The sequence below is a fragment of the Talpa occidentalis genome, unplaced genomic scaffold (assembly GCF_014898055.3).
Source record: "Talpa occidentalis isolate TD23 unplaced genomic scaffold, MPIMG_talOcc4v2.1 talOcc4.7, whole genome shotgun sequence".
Taxonomy (NCBI): domain Eukaryota; kingdom Metazoa; phylum Chordata; class Mammalia; order Eulipotyphla; family Talpidae; genus Talpa; species Talpa occidentalis.
The window spans coordinates 7,296,122-7,319,018 of NW_023605083.1; the positions used below are offsets into that span (position 1 = coordinate 7,296,122).

Genomic DNA, 22,897 nt, shown 5'->3' on the forward strand with positions numbered 1-22,897 from the left:
ATGATAGACTTCATTTAGAAAATCAAATTGACCATATATTCAAATGTGTAAGGGTTCCATTTAAAAACTAACACAAAATGTTTTAGGGCTACAATGTTTTAAAAGCCCAATATGATTGCTTTCATTTCATAAGAAGCAAATATTTAGGACCGTTTGAGGAAAAAGAATGGTAAGAACATAAGAATACTCTCACCAATTTCTGTTCCTACCCCACTGCACAATCAACTGATTTCAAACTGATATGCCTCATCAGTATTAATAGCAAAATCATACCTGCATCAGATTAAATCTCGCCACCTCATTAATAGGAGCATCAGAAATTATTCCATATTGTTCTGGATTGACAACTGCAGGACAAATGAAGCAGGCCAACAGGAGATCAGTACACATTGCCCTGACCTCCCCAACTTCCAGTCTATCTACACAGGAAAGGGTTTTGTACATCTGTGACACAATCCACCTCAAGCTATGTGGAAAGCAGTATGTGTTCTGCTTGAGATAACCAATAAATTTGTTCACCAAAGCCACTAGCTTGGCCTCATTGGAGTCCACCATTTCTTGAACCTTTTGCCTGAACCTATCTGAGCCTTTTTCTCCAAAGAGTTTTTCCTGTTGAGTTGGGGAAAACCTCTCAATTAGCTTGTTTGGATCTGTTTCAAGGTGATCTTCATCTTCAACAAGCAGCTGCATGATAGGCTCATGTAAAGTAGCCGTGAGAAAAAGTTTGGCAGAAAACAGTCCTTCAGAAAAAAGTTTAAATAAGATGCTGAAGGCACAAGTTCCTCTCCTCAAAAGTCTCCTAGGGTTGTCACTTTCTTTAAGTTCGAATTCAATCAAGTATCTCAAAACCTGAAGGAGGTAGCTTTCATCTTCTTGCATAATGCAGTTACCATAGAGGGAGGTAAAAACTGTGTAAATAACACTTTGTGTGTTCTCCTGATTAAGTTTTTCTCCAGCAACCAAAGAGGAGGCAATAAGACGAGGATTTTCCCTTAATCGATTCAAGAACTCTCCATAAGCAGTCTCCTGAAACCCTAACTGCTTATATCCATCAACAAACTGTGTGTCTTCCAAAATCTTGGCATGTTGACAACATTCAGCAGGGGAAGCTTCAGCACTTAAAAAAAAGCAAACAGGCAAAAGAATAAAATTAAAAGCAATAACAACATGACACATCTACTATGCCAAAACATGGAACTGGGAGCTGAGTAAAGCCTCAGCAGTCTCAGTCTGTGAATTGGCAACATTTTTTAGAGCACCAGAATCTGAATGTGTGAAAAAAGACAGGAGCAGAAAGTACAAAGGAGAACTAATTCTTCACATTAAATCAGGCTCAATGAAAAACATCAAGAAATAACCATTCTGATTTTATCATCAAGATTAGTCCTTCTGAATTCTACAGAAATGTATCATACAGTAAGTACTCTGTCCTGTCTGGCTTCTTTTCTCAACAACGTACTCAGAATCACTATACTTAGAGTTCAAAACTGCTTTTTGAAACAAAAGAACAATGAGGTACTAACAGTAAAAAATTAGTTTTCTAAAACTGGAAAGCAAATATACAATATCAAAACACGGAATTGCATACGTTAATATTAGGAGAAAAGTAAAACACATGGTAATTCACTCTCTAGAACAATAAAATGCTATATATACACGAAAAAACAAAATTGAAATTGGTGTGGTATAAAACATTAGTGCTTAAGTTATAATTCTCTGAAATACTAAACTAAGTAATGACTCACTTTAATGTTGATTTAAACTCTTAAACTATGCATTTTTGTTAGAAATAGATTCATTTAGTCACCGGTTAGTACAGACTTACAGTGGTTTATAAAATTTAAGATCTCAAAACCTTTCCTGTACCTGGTTATGATAAGCCGATCCAAATTAATTCTCTGTTGCTTAGCAATCCATGCTGTACGATACAACTTTTCAGCTGTCTTAAGTACATCTGCGTTGAGTCTCTGAATGAGCTGTTTCTCAGAGTTTACATACAAGCGTTCCTGCTTGAGGTGATGGGCCAGAGTATGAATATCTAGCTTCACCATCTTCGATGTGTAAAAGATACAAACAAAGGCTGATCACTAAAGTGGAAAAAGACAAATTAAAAATTTTTATGTTACAGAAATTGTTTTTCCAAAATCAAACGGGCTGGGAGAACACATTAAGAACTGGGCCACATTTAGTAGCATGGTTAACTTCAATTTTATATGTTTTTATTACAAAAGCATTATAGGTTCAGTATAGAAAAACTAGTAACACAGATAAGCAAAAAGAAAAGCTCTTAATAAAGTCACTGCTCAGAGACAGTCACTGGAGTTAAAAATTAAAAACACTGGCAAACCCTTGACTGCTTTCTTTCACACTGCAACCAATCAACACATCCTGTTGACTCTACCTTCAAAATACACTACAAATCTGACTACTTCTCATCACTTCCATCATCACTGTCTCTCACCCAGAGGTCTATAATCACCACTTGCTAACTGATCGCCCTGCTGCCTTGCTTGTACTTCTCGAGTCTGTTCTCTACATAACAGAGCCTATCTGTTAAACTTAAGTCAGATCACTTCAGTCACCCTGCTAGAAACCATCCAGAGGCTTATTTCCCTCTCAGAATGAAATCTGAAGACCCTACATGATCTACCCCTGCTCTATGCTGGTTCACACAGCTCCAACACTCTGGACTCCTTGGTTGAACAAACCAAGCTCACTTCCTCGTGCCCCTCTTCCTCAAAGCCTCTGCATTAGCTGATCCCTCTACCTGGAAGGCTATTCTTCCAGACAGCTTTGCAAGCCTTAGATTCATTCAAGCCTCTCTGTTCAAATGTGTTTAGAAAAGGCTTATCAGGCAATTCTTTCTAAAATTAAAAAATATCACTTCCTATTCCCTCTCCCAGCTTTTTCCAAATAGTACTTGTCCCGATCTTGCATTACATTACAGATATCTACTGCTTGTTCATCACGTTCAGAGTCATGCTTCCCCAATAAAAGATAAGGGCCACCAGGGCCAAGACTTGTCTGTTTCATTCCATCACAGCTGTAATTCCAGGGCTTTGGAGAGGGCCTGATTCACAGCAGGAGTTGAATAAATATTTGCCAAAGGAATTAATGGAATCTCACAATTCTGTTTATCTAGTAGCTAAACAAACTAATACAAACAGCACACATATTTTAAAGCATTATTATTTAAGCTATACTCTTGAACCTAGAATGTCTGCCAGACCACAAATGTTTTATATTAATAATAGAAGCACCCTGAGGTCAGATAACAATACAACATTGTGTGTCTAGACAGCAGTCATTACCTTAAAAAATACTTCTCATTAAGAATTAAGCATTATGATTATACACTTGAAAGTTGCTATAAGAGTTGAACTCTAATGTTCCTACCATAATAACAACAAAAAATGTGAGGTAAAAGATGTGCACATTAAACCTCAGCAAATCAGACTCTCCTACGTGACCTTAATGGAGCTATCATGAATTGATAAAACAATACAATATGTAGTAAATTCAGATTCTAAGGGAGATGACAATTTAGACCACCAAACTGTCTATATGTTTTAAGATAGAATAAAAACATTTTCATATATATGAAATAAACATTTTTGGTACTAGCCAAAAAAATTAAACATTATGACAGCAGCTGGAAATATACATAGAGCCAACTCATTTGCAAAAATAGATTTAACCGATTTTAATTAAGCTTGGTTTCTGAACATTTTTTTAAGATTTATTTATTGATGCATACAGGAGCTGGGGTACAGTCCAGAGTTGTGGGGTGGGAGGTGAAAGGATTCACCAGAGACAGAGTGGGGAACATAACAGGCAGACTGACTGAAATACACTGCTGAGGGGAGCAGCAGGCGAGTCAGGAGAGGTCTGCTGCGCCATGTGGGTTGCTCGCTGGCCGGCCGGGGGATCGAACTTGAGCTGCAGTGGCTGTAGATAGCTTCATAAGTTGCATCTTAACCCCTTACGCCACCAGGAAGGCCCTGGTTTCAGAACTTCTCAAAACTTTTCTTACTTTAGTGAACTACTGATGACCAGCAAAATTTCAGATTTACCACATAATATGAATGTAACTGCTATGAAATCAATATACCATATCAATTCTCAAGCAAACTATACAAAGCTTTTATTCCAAACTTCCTGTACTATTAAGGCCACCATATTGTTTTTCTCTCAAAAAATATGCCTAATTCACCAAAGTGATTCATCACTTAATTACTCACAAAAGCATCTGCGTACATTTTAAAAAATTGGTGACATACATAACTTTATTAATTCAGTCTACAGAAAACATGCATGACTTTGCAGACCTCAGTGTGGAAACCCTGCCCTCCTCTAGGGGGCTCTGAGTCCATATATGGAATCATTACTCAAATGGTTTTAATTATGCGGAGTATTACAGTGAATAAAACAGAACTGAAATGGGCTCTTAAAGATCTGTATGCTTTATTATTTAGTTCTGTTGCCCTGGGCACATATCACATGTTCTCTGAACCTGTTTATTTTTCTAACTGTAAAATGTGGGCACAGCTTCTGCATTTATTCTGTGCCTGGTATTAGGAACATATTAAGTACTACCTAGTGCATGCTATTAAGGACCTTCTAATCTAGGTGAATGAAGCAGACATGCAAGCAAGTGGCTGCCCAAAAATGCTACAGGTATTGTGCTAGAAGACTATGTAGATTAGGGGCAAAGGAGCAGTGACTGACACTTGCACCTAGTATTAAAAGACAAGTATGGGGGGAGGGGGGAAAGACAAGTATTTGCCAGACATAAAGAGGATGATGACTGGGGGTAGAATTCCAGATGGAGAGAGCCAGCCACAGAAGTACACAGAGGTATGCAACACAGTATAGCTAGAGAACTACACGGGGCTGGCTACAGGTTCGCGTGTTTGTGTCTGTTAAGAGTGAGGCTAGCCCAACCGGAGAAAGAGTAAGTGAGATAAGGGTCAGAGCACACGGTACACAGAAGCCTGGTTAACAAGCGTGGACAGCACAGCACAAGATGGGGAAAGAGCTTTAAACAGGGGACTGACGTGAGTAAAGTTATATTTGAGAACATAAACCCTGGCAGTAAGACAAAGGATGAAAAGGAAGAGATGGGACCAGATGAAGAGAGACTAAGCAATTGCTGATTGTCAAGAAACATTGCGGGGGCACAGGGCGGGGGGAGGGGTGTTGGGCGGGGGAGCACAAGGTTCTGTGATGATAGTTCACTGCTGGTGGTGGGAGAATTATGGGGACCACATCTGAGGGGAGAAATCAAATATTGTACAAAAATGAACAATGATGTAAGAAATTTTAAAAAACAACATTGCAGTGGAAATGGAAAGAACAGGACAAATCCAGAGAACACTAGAAGTTCGAAAACACAAATCTGTATACATACACACACACAACTCACACAGAGGTGGTCAGTTAAAGGTCTCTAAGTGTGGTATTATTCACCAGGATAGAGTATCCCATGGGAAAACACTTCATGAATTGAAACTGTGCCAGGTATAGTTCTAAGAACTTTGCACACTTAGTTTTCATAATATTGAGATAAGTACTCTGCAATTAAGGAAACCAAGGCTCAGGAATATTAAATAACATGTCCAAGGCACAGAAGTGAGAGGTGATAGAGCCTATACACTATTATTACCCAGATCTCTACGAGAATGACTTGGAAATCCATTCCTTTGGTCCTGATTGATTTACCTAGAGTCACTCCTAAATTTTCAGTTACCACTCAGACATATGCTTTGCACAGTCTTCCATTTCTCAATTACATTTAAAAAAAAAAAAAAGCACCCTCGGTGCCTCCCCTGGTAGTGTAACAGGGTGGTCCCCAGGAAAGGGGGAGGTTCCCTGCCCCACCCAAGGGAGGGTGGAGCTGAGCAGCAAGAGAAGAAGCTGCAGAAGAGACTGAGGAAGGAAGCAGGATGGAGCAAAGAGACCTGGAGGAGGGGCATGGAGCCTAGAGACACGTGAAGAAACTGCGCTTGTCTTTTGGTCGTGGACTGGGTGACACAGATGTGGGTGAGACCCGTGGGGAGGTGACAATGGCAGCTTTTATCTGGATGTTGATTTTGCTCTTTTCCTTCCGGGCTTGTCCGGTTGTTTGTGACCCTTTTCTGTGGGTCCCCACTGGAAGATGTTTTAGACTTGTGGCAGGCTTTGGGGCCTTGCTCTGGGCCGACCCCATATGGATGGAGTTTTACCCACGAGGGGATGGGTAACTTTGGGTGCTTCATTTAGAAACTAGACTCTTTGCCTTACCTGTATTGTTTCCTAGTTTTTATTAAAGATCCTTCCCATTAAAGTGTCATATGTTTTGTGTTGATGCGGCGGATGGCAGAACCCATTTAGAATAGGCAGGTTTGCGGGGTTTGGGCTGCCCCTCTCCCTGTCCTATAACAGTAGCACAGCGGCTGAGCACTGGGCTGAGAAGCTGCCCGCAGCCACTGCAGTGCTGGTTCGATCCCCGGCTGCCAGTGAGGGTCCCACATGGCACACAGACCTCTCCTGCCACGCCCGCTGCTCCCCTCAGCAGTGTATTTCATCAGTCTGCCTGTTCTGTTCCCTGCTCTGTCTCTGGTGAATTCTCTCACCCTCCCACACTTCTGACTGTACCCAGTGCTTGTATAAATAAATAAATATTATCTTTAAAAAAAAAAGCACCCTCTTCCCCTCTTCTTCTATACCCCACAATCTTTCCAAAATATATTTCCACTGCTTTCCTTTCCAACTTTCTTGGTTTTGTTAATAGTTTTACTATTCCAGTAAAGAGAAGTCACCTTGCTGTGTAACACAGCCTGCATTCTTCATAGTGTCCATCTCACCTGACAGCATTCCATCTCCAAGTTTTTTAACGCAACATCACCCTATTAACATAGCCAAAGCATTATCACATCTGTGGTACTGCACTGTTTAAGATGCCTTCAATGGTTTCCCACTAAGTCCAAGAAAACAGTTATTTGTTTAGGTTTATGACATTTATAGTTTTCAAAAACCTGGCCCCAAAACTATCTTTCCAGGCTACTTTCCATCACTCATTTCTAAGAACCTTTGACTTCACAAAGATCTCTTACTCAGTAGCCCTACACACACCTTTCTTCAGCTGCTTGCATGTTTCTACACTTCTGCACTGTCAATTTGACAACTACGCATGTGCTACAATGTGCCCACTCTCTACTGCCGTGAACTGTTAAGTATTTTACTCACATTTCACAGGTTCACATCCTACTGCCCTCCTACAATAGTTTTAAAGACTTGAGATGTGCCATTCAATATTTTAACCAAGAACCACAGGTGGCTGTTTAAATTAGTTAAAATTACATCTTAAATTTATGACATGTATTCTGTCTTAAATAGAAATGAATCAGAAGTTCAGTTTCTCAGTCTTAGTGGGCAATGTTGGGAATACTGGAGAGCCACAGGCAGTGAGTGGCTGCTGTAGTGGACAATACAGACGCAGGCCTCTTCCACTGCTGGAGACAGTTCTACTGGATAGCACTGCTATAGCGAGTACTGCCTGGTCACCTAGGAATTCTTCACATAATTAAGAGTACCTTACGCAGGGTAAGCACTTTAAAAAGTATCTTCTATTTCAATTCAAATGCAAGCACGTTTACCTCAGCAAAACTAATGTTCATATAAGTTTTTTCTGTTATAATAGCACAGTTATGTTAGAATTTTTTCATAATAAAAATAATAAGGGAAAATATTTTAGAAATTCTCAAATTGCGTCTTTCTCGTTGCTTTAAACAATTTAATTCAATGAATATATTACTGAGTTTTTCTGGAGCCTAGCCAGGTTCCCTAATCTCAAGGAGTTCACATTCTAATTATAACCAAAATACTGTTCAAGATAAAGACACATAAAATGCTTCCAATGACACAGCAAAATATGAACCAATTTGTACAGTTTAGAACTTACAACTTTTATAGTTGCATTTAAAAAAATTAACACATCGGGCCTCCCTGGTGGCGCAGCGGTTGAGCGCTGGGTTGCGAAGCTGCCCGCGGCCTCTGCGGCGCCGGTTCGATCCCCGGCTGCTCCCCGGCCACCGGAGGAGGATCCCACATGGTGCGCAGACCTCTCCTGCCGCCCGCTGCTCCCCTCAGCAGTGTACTTCAGTCCTTCTGCCTGCTCTGCTCCCCACTCTGGCTCTGGTGAATTCTCTCACCCTCCTGCGCTTCTGACTGTACCCAGTGCATGTATAAACAAAAAACAAACAAACAAACTAAATAAATAAATAAATAAATGAAACATGCCTCTATAAAAAAAAAAAAAAAAAAAATTAACACATCACAGTAATGTTCCACCCAAACTAAACAAGCCTCTGTCCTCAAAAAGCTTAGTCAATGGTGACCTAAGGAGCAAAAGCAGAGTATAAGGAGAAATAAGAGCCCAATCACCCAAGATTCAAAATCTCCAAAACAGAAACTAACAATTTCCACAATAAAACCAGCAATTGTTCCAGACCTTCCTGTCAAGCTCTGTCATGGCGCGTACACACTCCTGCTCTCAGAATTTAGTATTCATCCATTTCCTCAGCAGCAAGTTGGCACCATGTTCTACTCTCACATCTGTCTCTTTCTAATTCCTCTGCAAATAACCCGATTCTAGCCCTGTGAATCCAGACAATTAAAAAGTTTCACAATGTACTTTTCTGCCTAAAGTTTCTTCTCTCTCCAATCTATCCCACAGACACACCAGTATTTCCAAAGCGCCAATTTGATATAAACATGTCCAGTCCCTCCCCAATCCCTTTTAAAAACCATTAACGACTTCCCTAGCATGCCAGCATATCCTGAGTCATCTGTGGAAATCAGGAGAGAGCCTGAGCACTCAATTAAGACAAACCCTTCATTACTGTGCCAGGCTTCCAACAGCAGGCATCCAATGGAAGCTCCAGAAAATCCCATCCCTCAACCTGTCCTGACCACCAGCTCTTAATTTAGCTTGCCCTTTATTTCTGTTCATGTGAATCACAAGAAAAAGCCCCTAACTCCCAGGACATCATCCTACAGAACACAACCCTGGAACAGCTCTTCCAGTCTCACCTCCTGGCCTTCCCCACCTCTTCAATCCTTTTCGGTGTCCCTTGAATGCAAATTAAATTATCAGAAAATCTGTAATTTGGGCCTCCCCGGTGGCGCAGTGGTTGAGCGCTGGGTTGTGAAGCTGCCGGCAGCCTCTGCAGCGCCGGTTCGATCCCCAGCAGCCGGGCGAGGATCCCACATGGCACACAGACCCCTCCTGCCGCCCACTGCTCCCCTCAGCAGTGTATTTGGTCAGTCTGCCTGCTCTACTCTCTGCTCTGGCTCTGGTGAATTCTCTCACCCTCCCGCGCCTCTGACTGTACCCAGTGCGTGTATAAATAAATAAATAAATATTTAAAAAAAAGAGAGAGATGAGAAATCTGTACTTCATTTAAAAAAAAAGAAAAGAAAATCTGTAATTTGAAGCCTCTCTGGACTTTCTTTGCCTTCTTGTTTTCCCTAGCAACATGGCTTCCTCTCAGACCTCTCAGGCCTTTCCCACTCCCTTTACATTATGGGACCACTTCCAGGACATTCTCCTTCCCTCCTTATTAAAAACCTATCTTTGAATCTTAAGTCTTCAGATCATATCACTACTATCCCCTACCCCTACCCCTTATTGCAGTCATATACTGCAGTCTCTCTCACTCCTCCTGCATCCCAAAATTCCAATGACCACATGACCCCACCAAGGCTTTTAAGCCATTAATCCTACCACTTTTTTTACTACCCTCCACACCCACTTCTTGTCTCTGCTTCCCTCCGTCCCTCCCTAGCATAAATCCCTCTGTCAATCATTATAATCACCTTGAATGCACTCTCAATTTGCCCTTCTCATCTGACTAACCCACAATACCAGCATTTAAATCCAATGCTTGACCTATGCCTGCTCTATACCTGTGGACGAGAAAACAAACACAATCATGCTAATATCACTTTAAACTCATGATCACAAACCCCACATGGACCCTAATGATGCATGCATGGCACACACCCTGTTATTTCCCCCTCCATCCACCACTCCCCCACCTCTCAGGCAACTAATTCATATAGTCCACTCTCTTCACATCCCCACCTCTAACCCATCCTTATTCTCTTGCTTCCTACTTCACAGAGAAAAAGAAAACTAGCTGCCTATTACAACGCAATCAGAAGAGATTTTCCCACTAGCTCAAGGCATCACCGAAAGACGGACAGATCTGCATGTGTATTCTACCTTTTACTTTGAATTAAACTACCTTTCTCCTGGTTAAAACAATGCAATTTGGGCCTCCCCGGTGGCGCAGCGGGTTGAGTGCAGCGCTGTGAAGCTGTCTGTAGCCTCTGCAGTGCGGGTTTGATTCCCGGCCAGCCAGGGAGATTCCCACATGGTGTGGCAGACCTCTCCTGTCGCGCCCACTGCTCCCCTCAGCAGTGTATCTCAGTCGTCTGCCTGTTCTGCTCCCCGCTCTGTCACTGGTGAATCCTCTCACCCTTCCGCACCTCTGGCCTGTACCCCAGTTCTTGTATAAAAATAAATAAATCTTTTTAAAAAATAAATAAAACAACGCAAACCTCTCTTTGCATAATTCCCTCCCTTCGCATATATTCAAGAACATCACTACAGAAATCTGAACAACTACACCCCCAACATCTGTACTTCTCTCCCCACAAGATCATTCTCACCAGGATATAAACAGGCTATTATTTTTCATCTTTAAGAAAAACCTATCTGGCTCTCCCGGGTGGCACAGTGGTTGAGCGCTGGGTTGCGAAGCTGACCACAGCCTCTGCAGCACCAGCTCGATCCCCGGCTGCTCCCCGGCCACCGGAGGAGGGTCCCGCATGACGCGCAGACCCCTCCTGCCACCCGCTGCTCCCCTCAGCAGTGTACTTCGGTCCTTCCGCCTGCTCTGCTCCCTGCTCTGGCTCTGGTGAACTCTCTCATTCTCCCGCACTTCTGACTGTACCCAGTGCTTGTATAAATAAATAAATAATCTCAAAAAAAAAAAAGAAAAGCCCTTGAAAAAGGTGTCCATAATCACTGTCTCCAGTTTCTCTTCTCTCATCTACTTCTGAACCCACACCAATCAGTTCTGCCCCACCACACCATCAAAACTACTAGTTTTCAGGGGCTCCCTGGTGGTGCAAGGGGTTAAGACGCAACCTATGAAGCTGTCCACAGTCTCTGCAGAATGAGTTCGATCCCCCAGCCAGGCCAGCCAGGGAGCAACTCACAAGGTGCAGCAGACCTCTCCTGACTCGCCTGCTGCTCCCCTCAGCAGTGTGTTTCAGTCTAGCTGTTCTGTTCCCTACTCTGTCTCTGGTGAATCCTCTCACTATCCTCACCTCTGGCCTGTACCCCAGTTCTTATATGCATAAATAAATAAATCTTTGAAAAAAAAACAACTACTAGTCTTCAGATTACCAACAATATGTATATTACTAATCCAATGATAAATTATCATTCCTTCTCTTCTTGATTTAACAGAAGCACATGGCAGAGGTGACAATCCTCCTCCTTGAAACACCGTGACTTCCAGGACTCCACCTTCTCCTGGGGTTTGTCTTTCCTTTCCCCCCTCAGTCTCAGTCTCCTCTGTAGTTGCCCCTCACCTCCCTGAGGAGTACCCTCCCCAGGGGCTCAGTCTTCAGATGCTTCCCCTTTCTACCTGCACTTAGCGTCTAGGTGACAGCATTCCATCGCACGCTTACCTGCCATCAAAACGCCCACAGTGCCAAACGAGAATTTCCAGACCTTACCTTTCCCCTGAAAGCCAGGTCCATATTCGGAACTGCCTACACAACTTCTCCTTTGGGTGGCCTAGCTGATCTCCAAGTTAACAATTCCAAAATTGAATCCATCCCCCCCATACACACACAAAAAAACTACTTCAACCCAATATTGCACCTTGCGAGTGCTCAGGCCTGAAACTGTTGTCTTTCTTGACTACCTCCATTTTTGTCCACAAAAGCCTTAAAGGAAAAATGAAGGTGCTCAAAATTTTCATTTATTCCTCACATACTAGAGAATAATTTCCAAATTTTTTAGCCTAAAATTCAAGGTCTAATTTGCACCTTAATCCACTCCTTCCATCCTATCTCACACTTATTTTTCTATATAAACTGTCCTGTTCCAGCCAAATCTGCCTTCTCATTTGTACTTTTTTTTTAAAGATTTTTTAATGTATGCATAAAAGAGCTGGGGTACAGGCCAGAGATGTGGGGGGTGAGAGGATTCACCAGAGACAGAGTGGGGAACAGAACAGGCAGATTGACTGAAACACACTGCTGAGGGGAGCAGCAGGCGAGACAGGAGAGTTCTGCCGCACCATGTGGGTTGCTCCCTGGCCAGCCAGGGATCGAACTCGTGCTGCAGAGGCTGCAGATTGCTTCATAGTGCAGTGCTTACCCCCTTGCGCCACCAGGGAGGCCCCTCATTTGTACTTTAATATGTATTTATGTTTACATTTATATCATGTTACTTTCATTTCCAAGGCTTACTTAATTTTTTTTAAAGTGAAAAAAATTTTTTTAAGATTTTATTTATATATACAAGAACTGGGGTATAGGCCAGAAGTGTGGGAGGGGGTGAGAGGATTCACCAGAGACAGAATGGGGACTAGAACAGGCAGAGTGAATGAAATACACTGGTGAGAGGAGCAGCAGGTGAGAAAGGAGAGGTCTGCTGCACCATGTGAGTCAGCTCCCTGGCCAGGGATTGAACTCATGTTGCAGTGGCTGCAGACTGCTTCATAGTACTGCAAGTTAATCCTTTGCACCACCAAGGAGGCCCCCTCCAAGGCTTACTTTAACAAAATTTTCCTTCCCTATAATATAGTCTATCTCCAGAGATAATCCCAATTCTGAACTTCTAATGCACTACTTAGCCTTACTACTATTTTGGACCTTTTTTACTTGTCTTTTCATTTTAAATGTCTTCATCCTGTCTTTCCAGCAAGAATGACAGAACTCATCCCTCAAAGGCTGAGAACTTCATTAGACCTAGTATTTCCCCAGGCCCTATTACCATGGCCAAACACTGGAAGCATTCAGATCTTTGCTAATTGGACTGGCACACTGCTCTGAGAAAAAAAAGAAAGTCAATAAAATCAAAGAATTTAAAATGTAACACTTAGGCAAACCTAATAGTAAGAAATAGAAGTTTTTCCCTGAAAATTGCAAGCATTTTCCAACTTAGATCATTTTTGTTTGGAATAATCAAAAATTAGATTTTGAAAATCTGTAACATCAAGCTCAATAGCACTTACAATATTTTCTACAAAATAAATTACGTTCATGTATGTTAGTTAAATCAGATTTTAAACTTTTTTGACTCATGTCATCTCTGAGGGGCCAGCAAGAAGATTTTAGTTGAAGGAGTGATCCACACCGGGTTTATGTATCCTGCAATGGTAGGAGCTGGCAACTTAGGGCCCGCAGGTCAAATATAGCCTGCTGCCTGTTTGTATAAATAAAGTTTTATTGAAATAAATTCATATCTGTGTTTATACGTTATCTGTGGCTGCTTTCAGTTACAATGGCAGAGTTGAAGAGTTAGCAGAGTCCTCAGAGTCCATGTGGTACACAAAGTCTAAAATATTTACTATCTGGCCCTTCACAGAAAAAGTTTGCCAACTCCTGATAAGCAGACATACTTACTCTGAAAGAGCATAGAGCATGGTTAGGAAGCAGAGTCTGATAAGGAGAAATGTGTGAATTAGAAAGTCATTAAGAATTCCAAGGAGGGAACACACATACAAATGTTACAACTATGCATGAACTAAGACAAGGACTCTACTGTAGGAAAAAATTGTCATCAAACATTTTACAGAAAAAAATCACATTTCATGTGTTCTATTAAAAAAAATTCTAATTAAAGGCTTCCCAAGTTAGTGATATGTATCCAACAATTTTAAGCACCAAATAACTGCTAAAGTTCAAGTAAACTATCTCTTTATTATTACTCTCATTAGTTCAGGAATACCTTGGAAGAGTCAGTCAGAGAAGATCACTTGCTACTTTCTTATTTTATATAGAGGATACTTCCAACAATATAGTGGAAAGCATACTAACACTGGAGTGAAGATCTGATGCATTAAAGGCTCACACCTACTGGCACTGTGATCTGTCTCTAGTCACTTCATCCTAGTTTCTGCTTCCTCTTCTTCAAAACTGGGATAGGGCCTCCCTGGTGGTGCAAGGGGTTAAGTCTCAGCACTATGCAGCTATCCGCAGCCACTGCAGCAGGAGTTCAATCCCCAGCCAGGGAGGTGACCCACATGGTGCAGACAACCTCCTGACTCACCCACTGCTCCCCTCAGCAGTGTATTTCAGTAGGTCTGCCTGTTTCACTCCCACTTTATCTCTGGTGAATCCTCTCACCCCCTCCCCCACACCTCTGGTCTGTACCCCAGCTCTTGTATGCATAAATAAATAAATCTAAAAAAAAAGAAAACTGAGATAATGCCTTTATCTACCTCTCATGCTAAATCATACAGTTCACACAGATGACTAATGCATAAGTAGCTACACAACATAGGAAATCATTATTCTTGTCAATTAAATTTTTATCAATTCAGGGGGGCCTCCCTTTTACATTTGTAAAAGGATTATTAAAGGTGAAATTAAAGGCCAACTATCTTCAAAGAGCATTTTTAATAACAGTATGCCTCCCCCACACAAATCTAGTTTTGAAATTTGAGAATAGAGCATCCTTTGCAAATAAATTAATGTGTCAAACTTAAGATGATCTAATTATACACATAATGACAACTAAATGCAATGTGGCATCCCAAATGGGATACTTTTAACTTTAGTTAAAAGTATCAACTTTAGTTAATAACAGTGTGTCAATATTGGAGCACTAATAATAAATACACAGTACTAATACTGTAAGATGTTAATAAAAAGGGGAACTTGGTGCTGGTTATACAAGAACTTCCTGTACTGGTCTCAATTGTTCTGTAAACCTTAAACTGTTTGAAAAAAATTATATTTAAATATTTTAAATTACACAAATAATATACTTCTGGATCCAAGCATCCCACTTAGCACCATTTTTCAATAAGAAAAAGCATGCAAACTTGTGTAATTTATTACAATTTCTAACCACCATCAGGCCAAAAAAAAAGATTACCAGCTATATGATGTTCAAGAACCCGTTAACACCCGGTAACACATTGCAGTGTTTAAGCTATCACATTAAAAGTATTTTTCCTTTCAGTTCACTGTGATCAAAGATGACATAAAGAAACTTCATAAGATGAGGCAACCATAGCTACATTACAGTTTACACAAATTTCTGGCAAAAGTATTTCCTACGGGCCTCCCCGGTGGCGCATTGGTTGAGCGCTGGGTTGCGAAGCTGCCCGAAGCCTCTGCAGCGCAGGTTCGATCCCCAGCTGCTCCCCGGCCACCGGAGGAGGGTCCCACATGGCGCACAGACCTCTCCTGCCGCCCGCTACTCCCCTCAGCAGTGTACTTTGGTCCTTCTGCCTGCTCTGCTCCCCGCTCTGGCTCTGGTGAATTCTCTCACCCTCCCGCGCTACTGACTGTACCCAGTGCTTGTATGTATGTATGTATAAATCAATCAATCAATCAATCTTCAATCAATCTTTAAAAAAAAAAAAAAAGGTATTTCCTAGGCAGAGGGCCTCTCTGGTGGCACAAGGGGTTAAGCACGGTACTGTAAGGCAATCCACGGCCTCTGCAGCACGAGTTCAATCCCCAGCAGGCCAGAGAGAAACCCACATGGCAAGGCAGACTTCTCCTGTCTCACCCGCTGCTCCCCTCAGCAGTGTATTTCAGTCAGTCTGCCTGTTCTGTTCCCCACTCTGTCTCTGGTGAATCCTCTCACTCTCCACATCTCTGGCCTGTGCCCCAGCTTTTGTATGCATAAATAAATAAATCTTTAAAAAAAAATTTCCTAGGCAGAAATGTTCAAGAAAAGCAAGTTTTTCTATTCATTACCACTTAACAGCAAACTTTTCATTGTAAATAGAAATGATTGTGCTTGAAGGACAGTGTTTTAAGTGACTGGCAGTAGTAAAATATGTGGGTTGTAGTAAAGCATATAGGTGTTTAGGAAATAAAAACAATATTAACTCCCATATAATTCAGGATACTGACTATTAGCACCATCCTTGATGCTTTATATATTCTCATTTAACTTGTGTACAATCTCCACATTTTACAAAGAAATTGAGGAAATTAAATAATATGCACAAAATGGAATCATTAACTGGCAAAGCTGAGAATAAACCCCAGGTGTATCCAGTACACCGAGTTTCTAACCACTTTGCCATCTACCTCCTAGTAGTGAGTGCTGTGACTTTTGGTCAAGGTCACTTCTTCTAAACACACACTCTTTCAACAGCTATCAATATGTAAGCCAATGCCTGGAAAATTTCCCCTTTCTTTGTAAGTTTCAACTGTCAAAGTCAGGTTCAGCTGGACTTCAGAACTAAGAACCCTGAATTCCCTCCAATTCTATGAAATAATATATGAAAGTTTACAGAAAGTAAATACACTAAACACTGTAAGACCTATCGAAAGTATCTTTCATGACTTAATCATACCAACAAAGTTTTGGGTATAGTACTCTAAAGTACAATGTAATGAGTTCAAAACTAGCTATACATAACTTAAATCATCTGTCTAGAATTTAGTTTTTCAACTGAAAAGTAATTAATTAGACAATACAGGCACAATCCCTTTTCATAATATCCTATCAATCTTCAATGCCCCAACTTAGTTCCAGACCCTCAACTTTGTCACTTTGTTTTTTCCTCTAGGCAGCTAACTGGAATTTTCAGTGAGCAGGTGAGCTCAGATAGTAACCAATATTGTCAAATGATTTGTACTCTTAGCATATTACCTGATTTCCTCCAATTTTAAAAGAGCCCTCTATTGGAAAAGAATGGAGAATATTCAAGATTTTTCCTCCTAGCCAGTCCTTCAAACTATGTAAGTTCTCATCATCTCAATAGTCCCTCTCCCGGTCTCCCCTTACTGGCTAAATCTTGTCAAGTTATTCTCCACTGCCTACAAGATAACGTCCATAATCTGCCACGTGGCATCATGTTCTCAATCATAAACCCCTCTTTTGACGCCTCTAGTCTCATCTCCCACCGTTTTCCACTTCCCCCAATTCAGATGTTGCTACCATACTTTATTCCAAAGTCATGAACATTTGCAGGTGCTATTTTTTTTTTTTTTTAGTAGAAGAACAAGGGTGCAGGCCGAGGTGCAGGGGTTAAGAGGATTCACCGGAGACAGAGTGGGGAGCAGAAAAGGCAAATCCACTGAAATACACTGCTGTGGGGAGCATCAAACAAGAGTGGTCTGCTGCACCATGTGGGTAGCTCCCTGGACTGAATTGAACTCATGCCTCAGTGGCTGGTGATAGAGCTGAGACTTTGACCTGTGACTTTGAGCCACCAGGTAGGCCCCTGCAGATGCTATTATATAGGCCCAAGAGGTTCAGCTCTTTATTTTCAAGAGAACGCAAATGTATCCTCTAAGGCCAGCCCCCAAATATTTTCCCTCTGCGAAGCAATGGGGATTGTTCCCACCATCACAGCATCCTTTTCTCCCTAGGGAAAGTTACTCCATTTTCAAGTCTCTTTCAATCCTTCTATTTACATCACAGAGAAATCTAAGCAAGGTGTCAATTTATCTTCAACACTTCTCCAACACTTGCAAATCTCACCTTATAATTAAAGCATAGCAGGCCTCAAACTCAGCACCATCTGCAAACAGTAGCTAGCTAGGTTTTGTAACATTGTTTTGTTTTGTTTTGTTTTTTTAATATTTAAGTTGCAGTACATTTAGGATAAGAGTTGGCCTTCATTATTTTCATCACACTACTTAAAAGCTTCTTTTTATTTATTTATTTATATAAGAGCTGGGGTACAGGTCAGAGTTGCAGGAGGGTGAGAGGATTCACCAGAGACAGAGCGGGGAGCAGAACAGGCAGATGGACCGAAATACACTGCTGAGAGGAGCAGCGGGCGCGACAGGAGAGGTCTGCCTCGCCATGTGGGATTCTCCTTGGCTGGTCAGGAATAGAACTGGCACTGCGGAGGCTGTGGACAGCTACACAGCACTGCGCTCAACCCACTGCGCCACCGGGGAGGCCCTACTTAAAAGCTTCTTTAAAAATAGTTTAAAGTATGTTCATTAAAAAAAAAGACATTAAATAAATAACAGTACAAGTAGGAAAATCAAGTTACTAAATTATTAAAAGTAAAAACATTTTTATATATTGTTGCCTTCACCCTGACAGAACTATCACTTTTTTATTACATCGGCATTTTTCTCCTCATAGTAGTTTATGTAATATCCATATTAAAGAGGTAAGCCAAAAAAGGGATGAGTGTCATTTTTTTTTTTAATTTATTTATCCATGCATACAAGTGCTGGGGTACAGGCCAGAGGTGTGGGGGAGGTGAGAGGATTCACCAGAGACAGAGTGGGGAACAGAACAGGCAGAATGACTGAAATACACTGCTGAGGGGAGCAGGGGGCGAGTCAGGAGAGGTCTGCTGCGCCATATGAGCTGCTCCCTGGTGGGCTGGGGATTGAACTCGTGCTGCAGTAGCTACTAGGGACAACCTCACAGGTTGTGTCTTAACCCCCTGTGCCACCAGGGAGGAGAGTGCCATTTTTTAATGCTCTAACCACAGTATTAGTTCCTGTATTTTGTCAGATAATTTTAATTTGAGGGTTTATTTTAATTAACCACTACTTTTCAGGGCTCTAACCATTCCATTCAAGAGACAGGCATCTCTTGCAAATATCTTTTATAAATAATCATATTGAATTACAATGATTTGTCCACATTGTTTCCCTTAAAAGACTTCAATTCTTCCATGCAGAAAGTTTCATACTCATCTATGTCTTGCTGAATTACCTGCTCTAAAAATTGTCTGGTGTTAGAAGTAATGACTTATCTCTTTCCAATAAATGGACAGACATGCATAAAAGCTTCATTTAACACATTTCCATCACTTATTCATTCAACAAACAAATGTCTCTTATGCATATACCATGTACTGGGCACTGATAAATAAGAGAGACAAGGACTGTTGTTGAGCTACATTCTTACAGGAATATACAACAGACTGGTGACAATTTTCAGTGGCTTTCACAGACCAGACTTCTATGTAGCCCCTATTCTGTCCACTCCTCTGACTGGTTAGTTAAATCGCACTTAGGCAACAGGGCTCAACTCAAAGGGTCAGATTGGCTTGGCCATTCTCTCCACTCAGATACTTTCTCATTTGAGCTAATGTCTATTATCACATTTTGCATGGAAAATGACAAAAAATGTTTTTTCTCAACAAAACTTCAAATTCCCTGAAGTACAGAAATAAGTCATCCTGGTATCCCCATAAATTAGCGGAGTGATGGGATTCTGCAGGTGCCAAATAAATGTTTGAATTTAGAAATAGTTAATAAATAAATGACTGAATTATAAAGAGCAATGCTCCAGTTTGGAATCAGCCTGGGACTTTCCAAGACAAGTAGAGAACAGTAGCTGAATCTAAGTTGAAAATACTTACTAAATTTCCAATGAGCATAGCTGAAATAATTACTAATGTACTAAAAAAGATATTTCTTCACAATTAAAAAATACTCCCCCTGTGCCTCCCCGGTGGCGCAGCGGTTGAGCGCTGGGTTGTGAAGCTGCCCACAGCCTTTGCAGCGCCAGTTCGATCCCCGACTGCTCCCCAGCCACCGGAGGAGGGTCCCGCATGGTGCCCAGACCTCTCCTGCGGCCCACTGCTCCCCTCAGCAGTGTACTTTGGTCCTTCTGCCTGCTCTGCTCCCAGCTCGGGCTCGAGTGAATTCTCTCACCCTCCCGCGCTTCTGACTGTGCCCAGTGCTTGTATAAACAAACAAACAAATAAATAAATATTTTTAAAAAAAAAAAAAAACCTCCCCCAGAAAAGAGTAAAATGGAAACAAATGATTCTTTAATGTCTTTTCTTGGCACATTGAAACAAGAGTGAAACATTGTAGAAAAAAAGGTAGACTTAGTACCAAATAACCCTGGCACAAGTACAGGGAACTGAAAGGCACTCTTGCTTTGTTTTTGTTGTTGTTTTTTAAAGATTTATTTGTTTATGCATACAAGAATTGGGATACAGGCCAGAGGTGTGGAGGGTGAGAGGATTCACCAGAGACAGAGTGGGGAGCAGAACAGGCAGACTGACTGAAATACACTGCTGAGGGGAGCAGTATGGGAAACAGGAGAGGTCTGCTGAGCCATGTGAGTTGCTCCCTGGCAGGCTGGGGATCAAACTGGTGCTGCAGTGACTGCGGAGAGCTTCATAGTGCTGTGCTTAATCCCTTGTGCCACCAGGGAGGCCCACACCGCTTTGAAAATGCAAGTTAGAGAAAACCAGAGTATTCTGAACTCAAATTAACACTGTAACAGACACTAAAATTGTTATGACACCAAAATTCTACACCCTACCAAAAGTAAGTGAGAAATATCCAAACAGATGTAGATCATACCCCCAATATGCTCATTTTCCAGAGCTAAAAAGACAGGGCCTCCCCGGTGGCGCAGCGGTTGAGCGCTGGGTTGCGAAGCTGCGCGCGGCCTCTGCGGCGCCGGTTCGATCCCCGGCTGCTCCCCGGCCACCAGAGGAGGGTCCCACATGGCGCGCAGACCTCTCCTGCCGCCCGCTGCTCCCCTCAGCAGTGTGCTTCGGTCCTTCTGCCTGCTCTGCTCCCCGCTCTGGCTCTGGTGAATTCTCTCGCCCTCCCGCGCTTCTGACTGTACCCAGTGCATGTATAAACAAAACAAACAAACAAACCAGCAAACAAATAAATAAAGCATGCCTCTATAAAAAAAAAAAAAAAAAAAGTCCAGAGCTAAAAAGACAGGCCACAAGAATAATGAAATTCATAAATAACAAATGTGTAAGAGCAAAGCTCAGACTTTATTGTACAACTCAGTTGAGACTATGTAAACACCTGAACAGCTAGTAAGTGCATTCCTTATTATATACTAGTGTATTTTCACTATCCCAGTTCAAAAACACTGACTTTTTAAAACATTACTTGAAAGCATTACTAATGTGCCTGGCAATATTAAACAAGATTATGTATGAAAGACACATTAAGTTAAGTTCATTACGGTACATCCCTAGCAGGGGATACCACATAATTATTAAGGAGGTAGAGGTAAACAAGAAAGATTATGTTTCATTATATTTCATTATGTTTCATTATATGAATAAAGCAACTTGTAGAACGATAAGTATGGTCAAGATTCCGGAGGTAGTACAGGGGTTAAAACACAAACCTGGGGGCCTCCCTGGTGGCGCAGGGGTTAAAGTCTCAGCGCTATCAAGCTATTGCCAGCCACTGCAACAAGAGTTCAATCCCTGGCCAGGGAGCTGACCCACAAGGCGCAGTAGATCTCTCCTGCCCTGCCCGCTGCTCCCCTCAGCAGTACGTTTCAGTAGATGTCCCTGTTCTGCTCCCCACTCTGTCTCTCGTGAATCCTCTTATCCCCCACACCTCTGGGCTACACCCAAGTTCCTATATACATAAATAAATGAAAAATAAATCTTTAAAAAAAAACAAACACAAACCTGGACCCAGACTACCCAGGCTCAAATTTCAGTGTGGCCTCTCACTAGCTATGTAAGCTTTGACTAGTTACTTCTTGCCACAGGTGCCTCATCTTCAAAAGGACATAAATGAAAACCTGCTTCAGAATGAACATTCATATTGTCATATATAAAGTGGGCAGCTAGCACAAGTGTCACCTATAATTGCTGGAAAAAGGAAAAAAATCCAAATAACATAGTATATGTATACACATGAGGGGAAGAAAAGCTTTTATTTTTTACACTTTTAATTTTTTTAACAAAGTACATTTAATACACTAATAATTAAAAATAAATAAAAACTTGGTGCTAAGATTTTTCCCTGCTGAAAGAGCTGTTAGTGCAATTAAACACTGCTCCAAATTCTGCGAATAACATTAAGAATGTGAAAATTTTCAAGTACAATAAAATGGATGCAGCACTTAATTTCTAGACATAGTTCAACAATAACAAGCTAACCACCAAAAAAGCAGAACTGCAATAGCATTAACATTACATCCTTTATTTCCCGTAGACAATAAATGATACAAAAACATCCACCCAATCTAGAAATGACTCAGGAACTTTCACAATTTGATAAACTACCATTAATTTTATTAGTCTGAAATTAAATACCGCCAAAATCTAAATTCCTCCTTGATTCAACAATGTCCACCAACTCACGAAAACATGTATAAACCTAGAGACCAGGAGAAACCAAATAACTAAAGAAAATCTTCAGAAGCCTCTGTTGACTTTTGAGAGGAAGATTTCACCACCCACATGCTTTGAGGAAGCTTTGGCCCCTGGATAAACTTAGCTGCTTCCATAAATACAGAAGGCATACAAAACAACCCCAGAGAGGAGCAGAAAAGGAACTGTGCATGTCAGCTGTATTTCTGCTGAGTTGTCATACTGGTAAAGCCTGTTTCAAGATCCAAAAGTCCACCCTCAAAATTAAGAAAAGCATGTAAACAGCAGGCTATCATGTCCATTTTATCACATTGAACAGAATGGCATTTCATAAAATCATAATTATCAAGCTTCAAAGCGCATTACTATTTGTGACTATGTCCCAACTAAAAGGAACCTCTGGGGGCCTCCCTGGTGGCGCAAAGGGTTAAGAGGCAGCAATATGAAGCTACTGGCAGCCACTGCAGCATGAGTTCCATCCCAGCCAGGGAGGTGACCCACATGGCCCAGCCGACCTCTCCTGCCTCACCTGCTGCTCTCCTCAGCAACGTATTTCAGTAGAT

The 22,897-nt window shown here is 41.5% G+C and overlaps 1 protein-coding gene across 11 annotated transcripts in view; it reads right to left on the bottom strand.

The window, feature by feature from the left end:
* GAPVD1 (GTPase activating protein and VPS9 domains 1) overlaps nucleotides 1-22,897 on the bottom strand; it is a 73,820-nt gene that overhangs the window by 43,152 nt on the left and 7,771 nt on the right. For 10 of the 11 annotated variants that reach the window (XM_037494796.2, XM_037494793.2, XM_037494792.2 and 7 more), the window contains 2 exons: nucleotides 1,867-2,087; nucleotides 274-1,117 (listed from right to left, as the gene is read on the bottom strand). In XM_037494796.2, the coding sequence (XP_037350693.1) occupies nucleotides 274-1,117; nucleotides 1,867-2,051 (1,029 nt within the window). In that variant the 5' untranslated portion in view covers nucleotides 2,052-2,087. Of the gene's footprint in view, nucleotides 1-273; nucleotides 1,118-1,866; nucleotides 2,088-7,942; nucleotides 7,967-22,897 lie in introns of those variants that run through there. The other variant, XM_054689663.1, reaches the window with a different exon arrangement.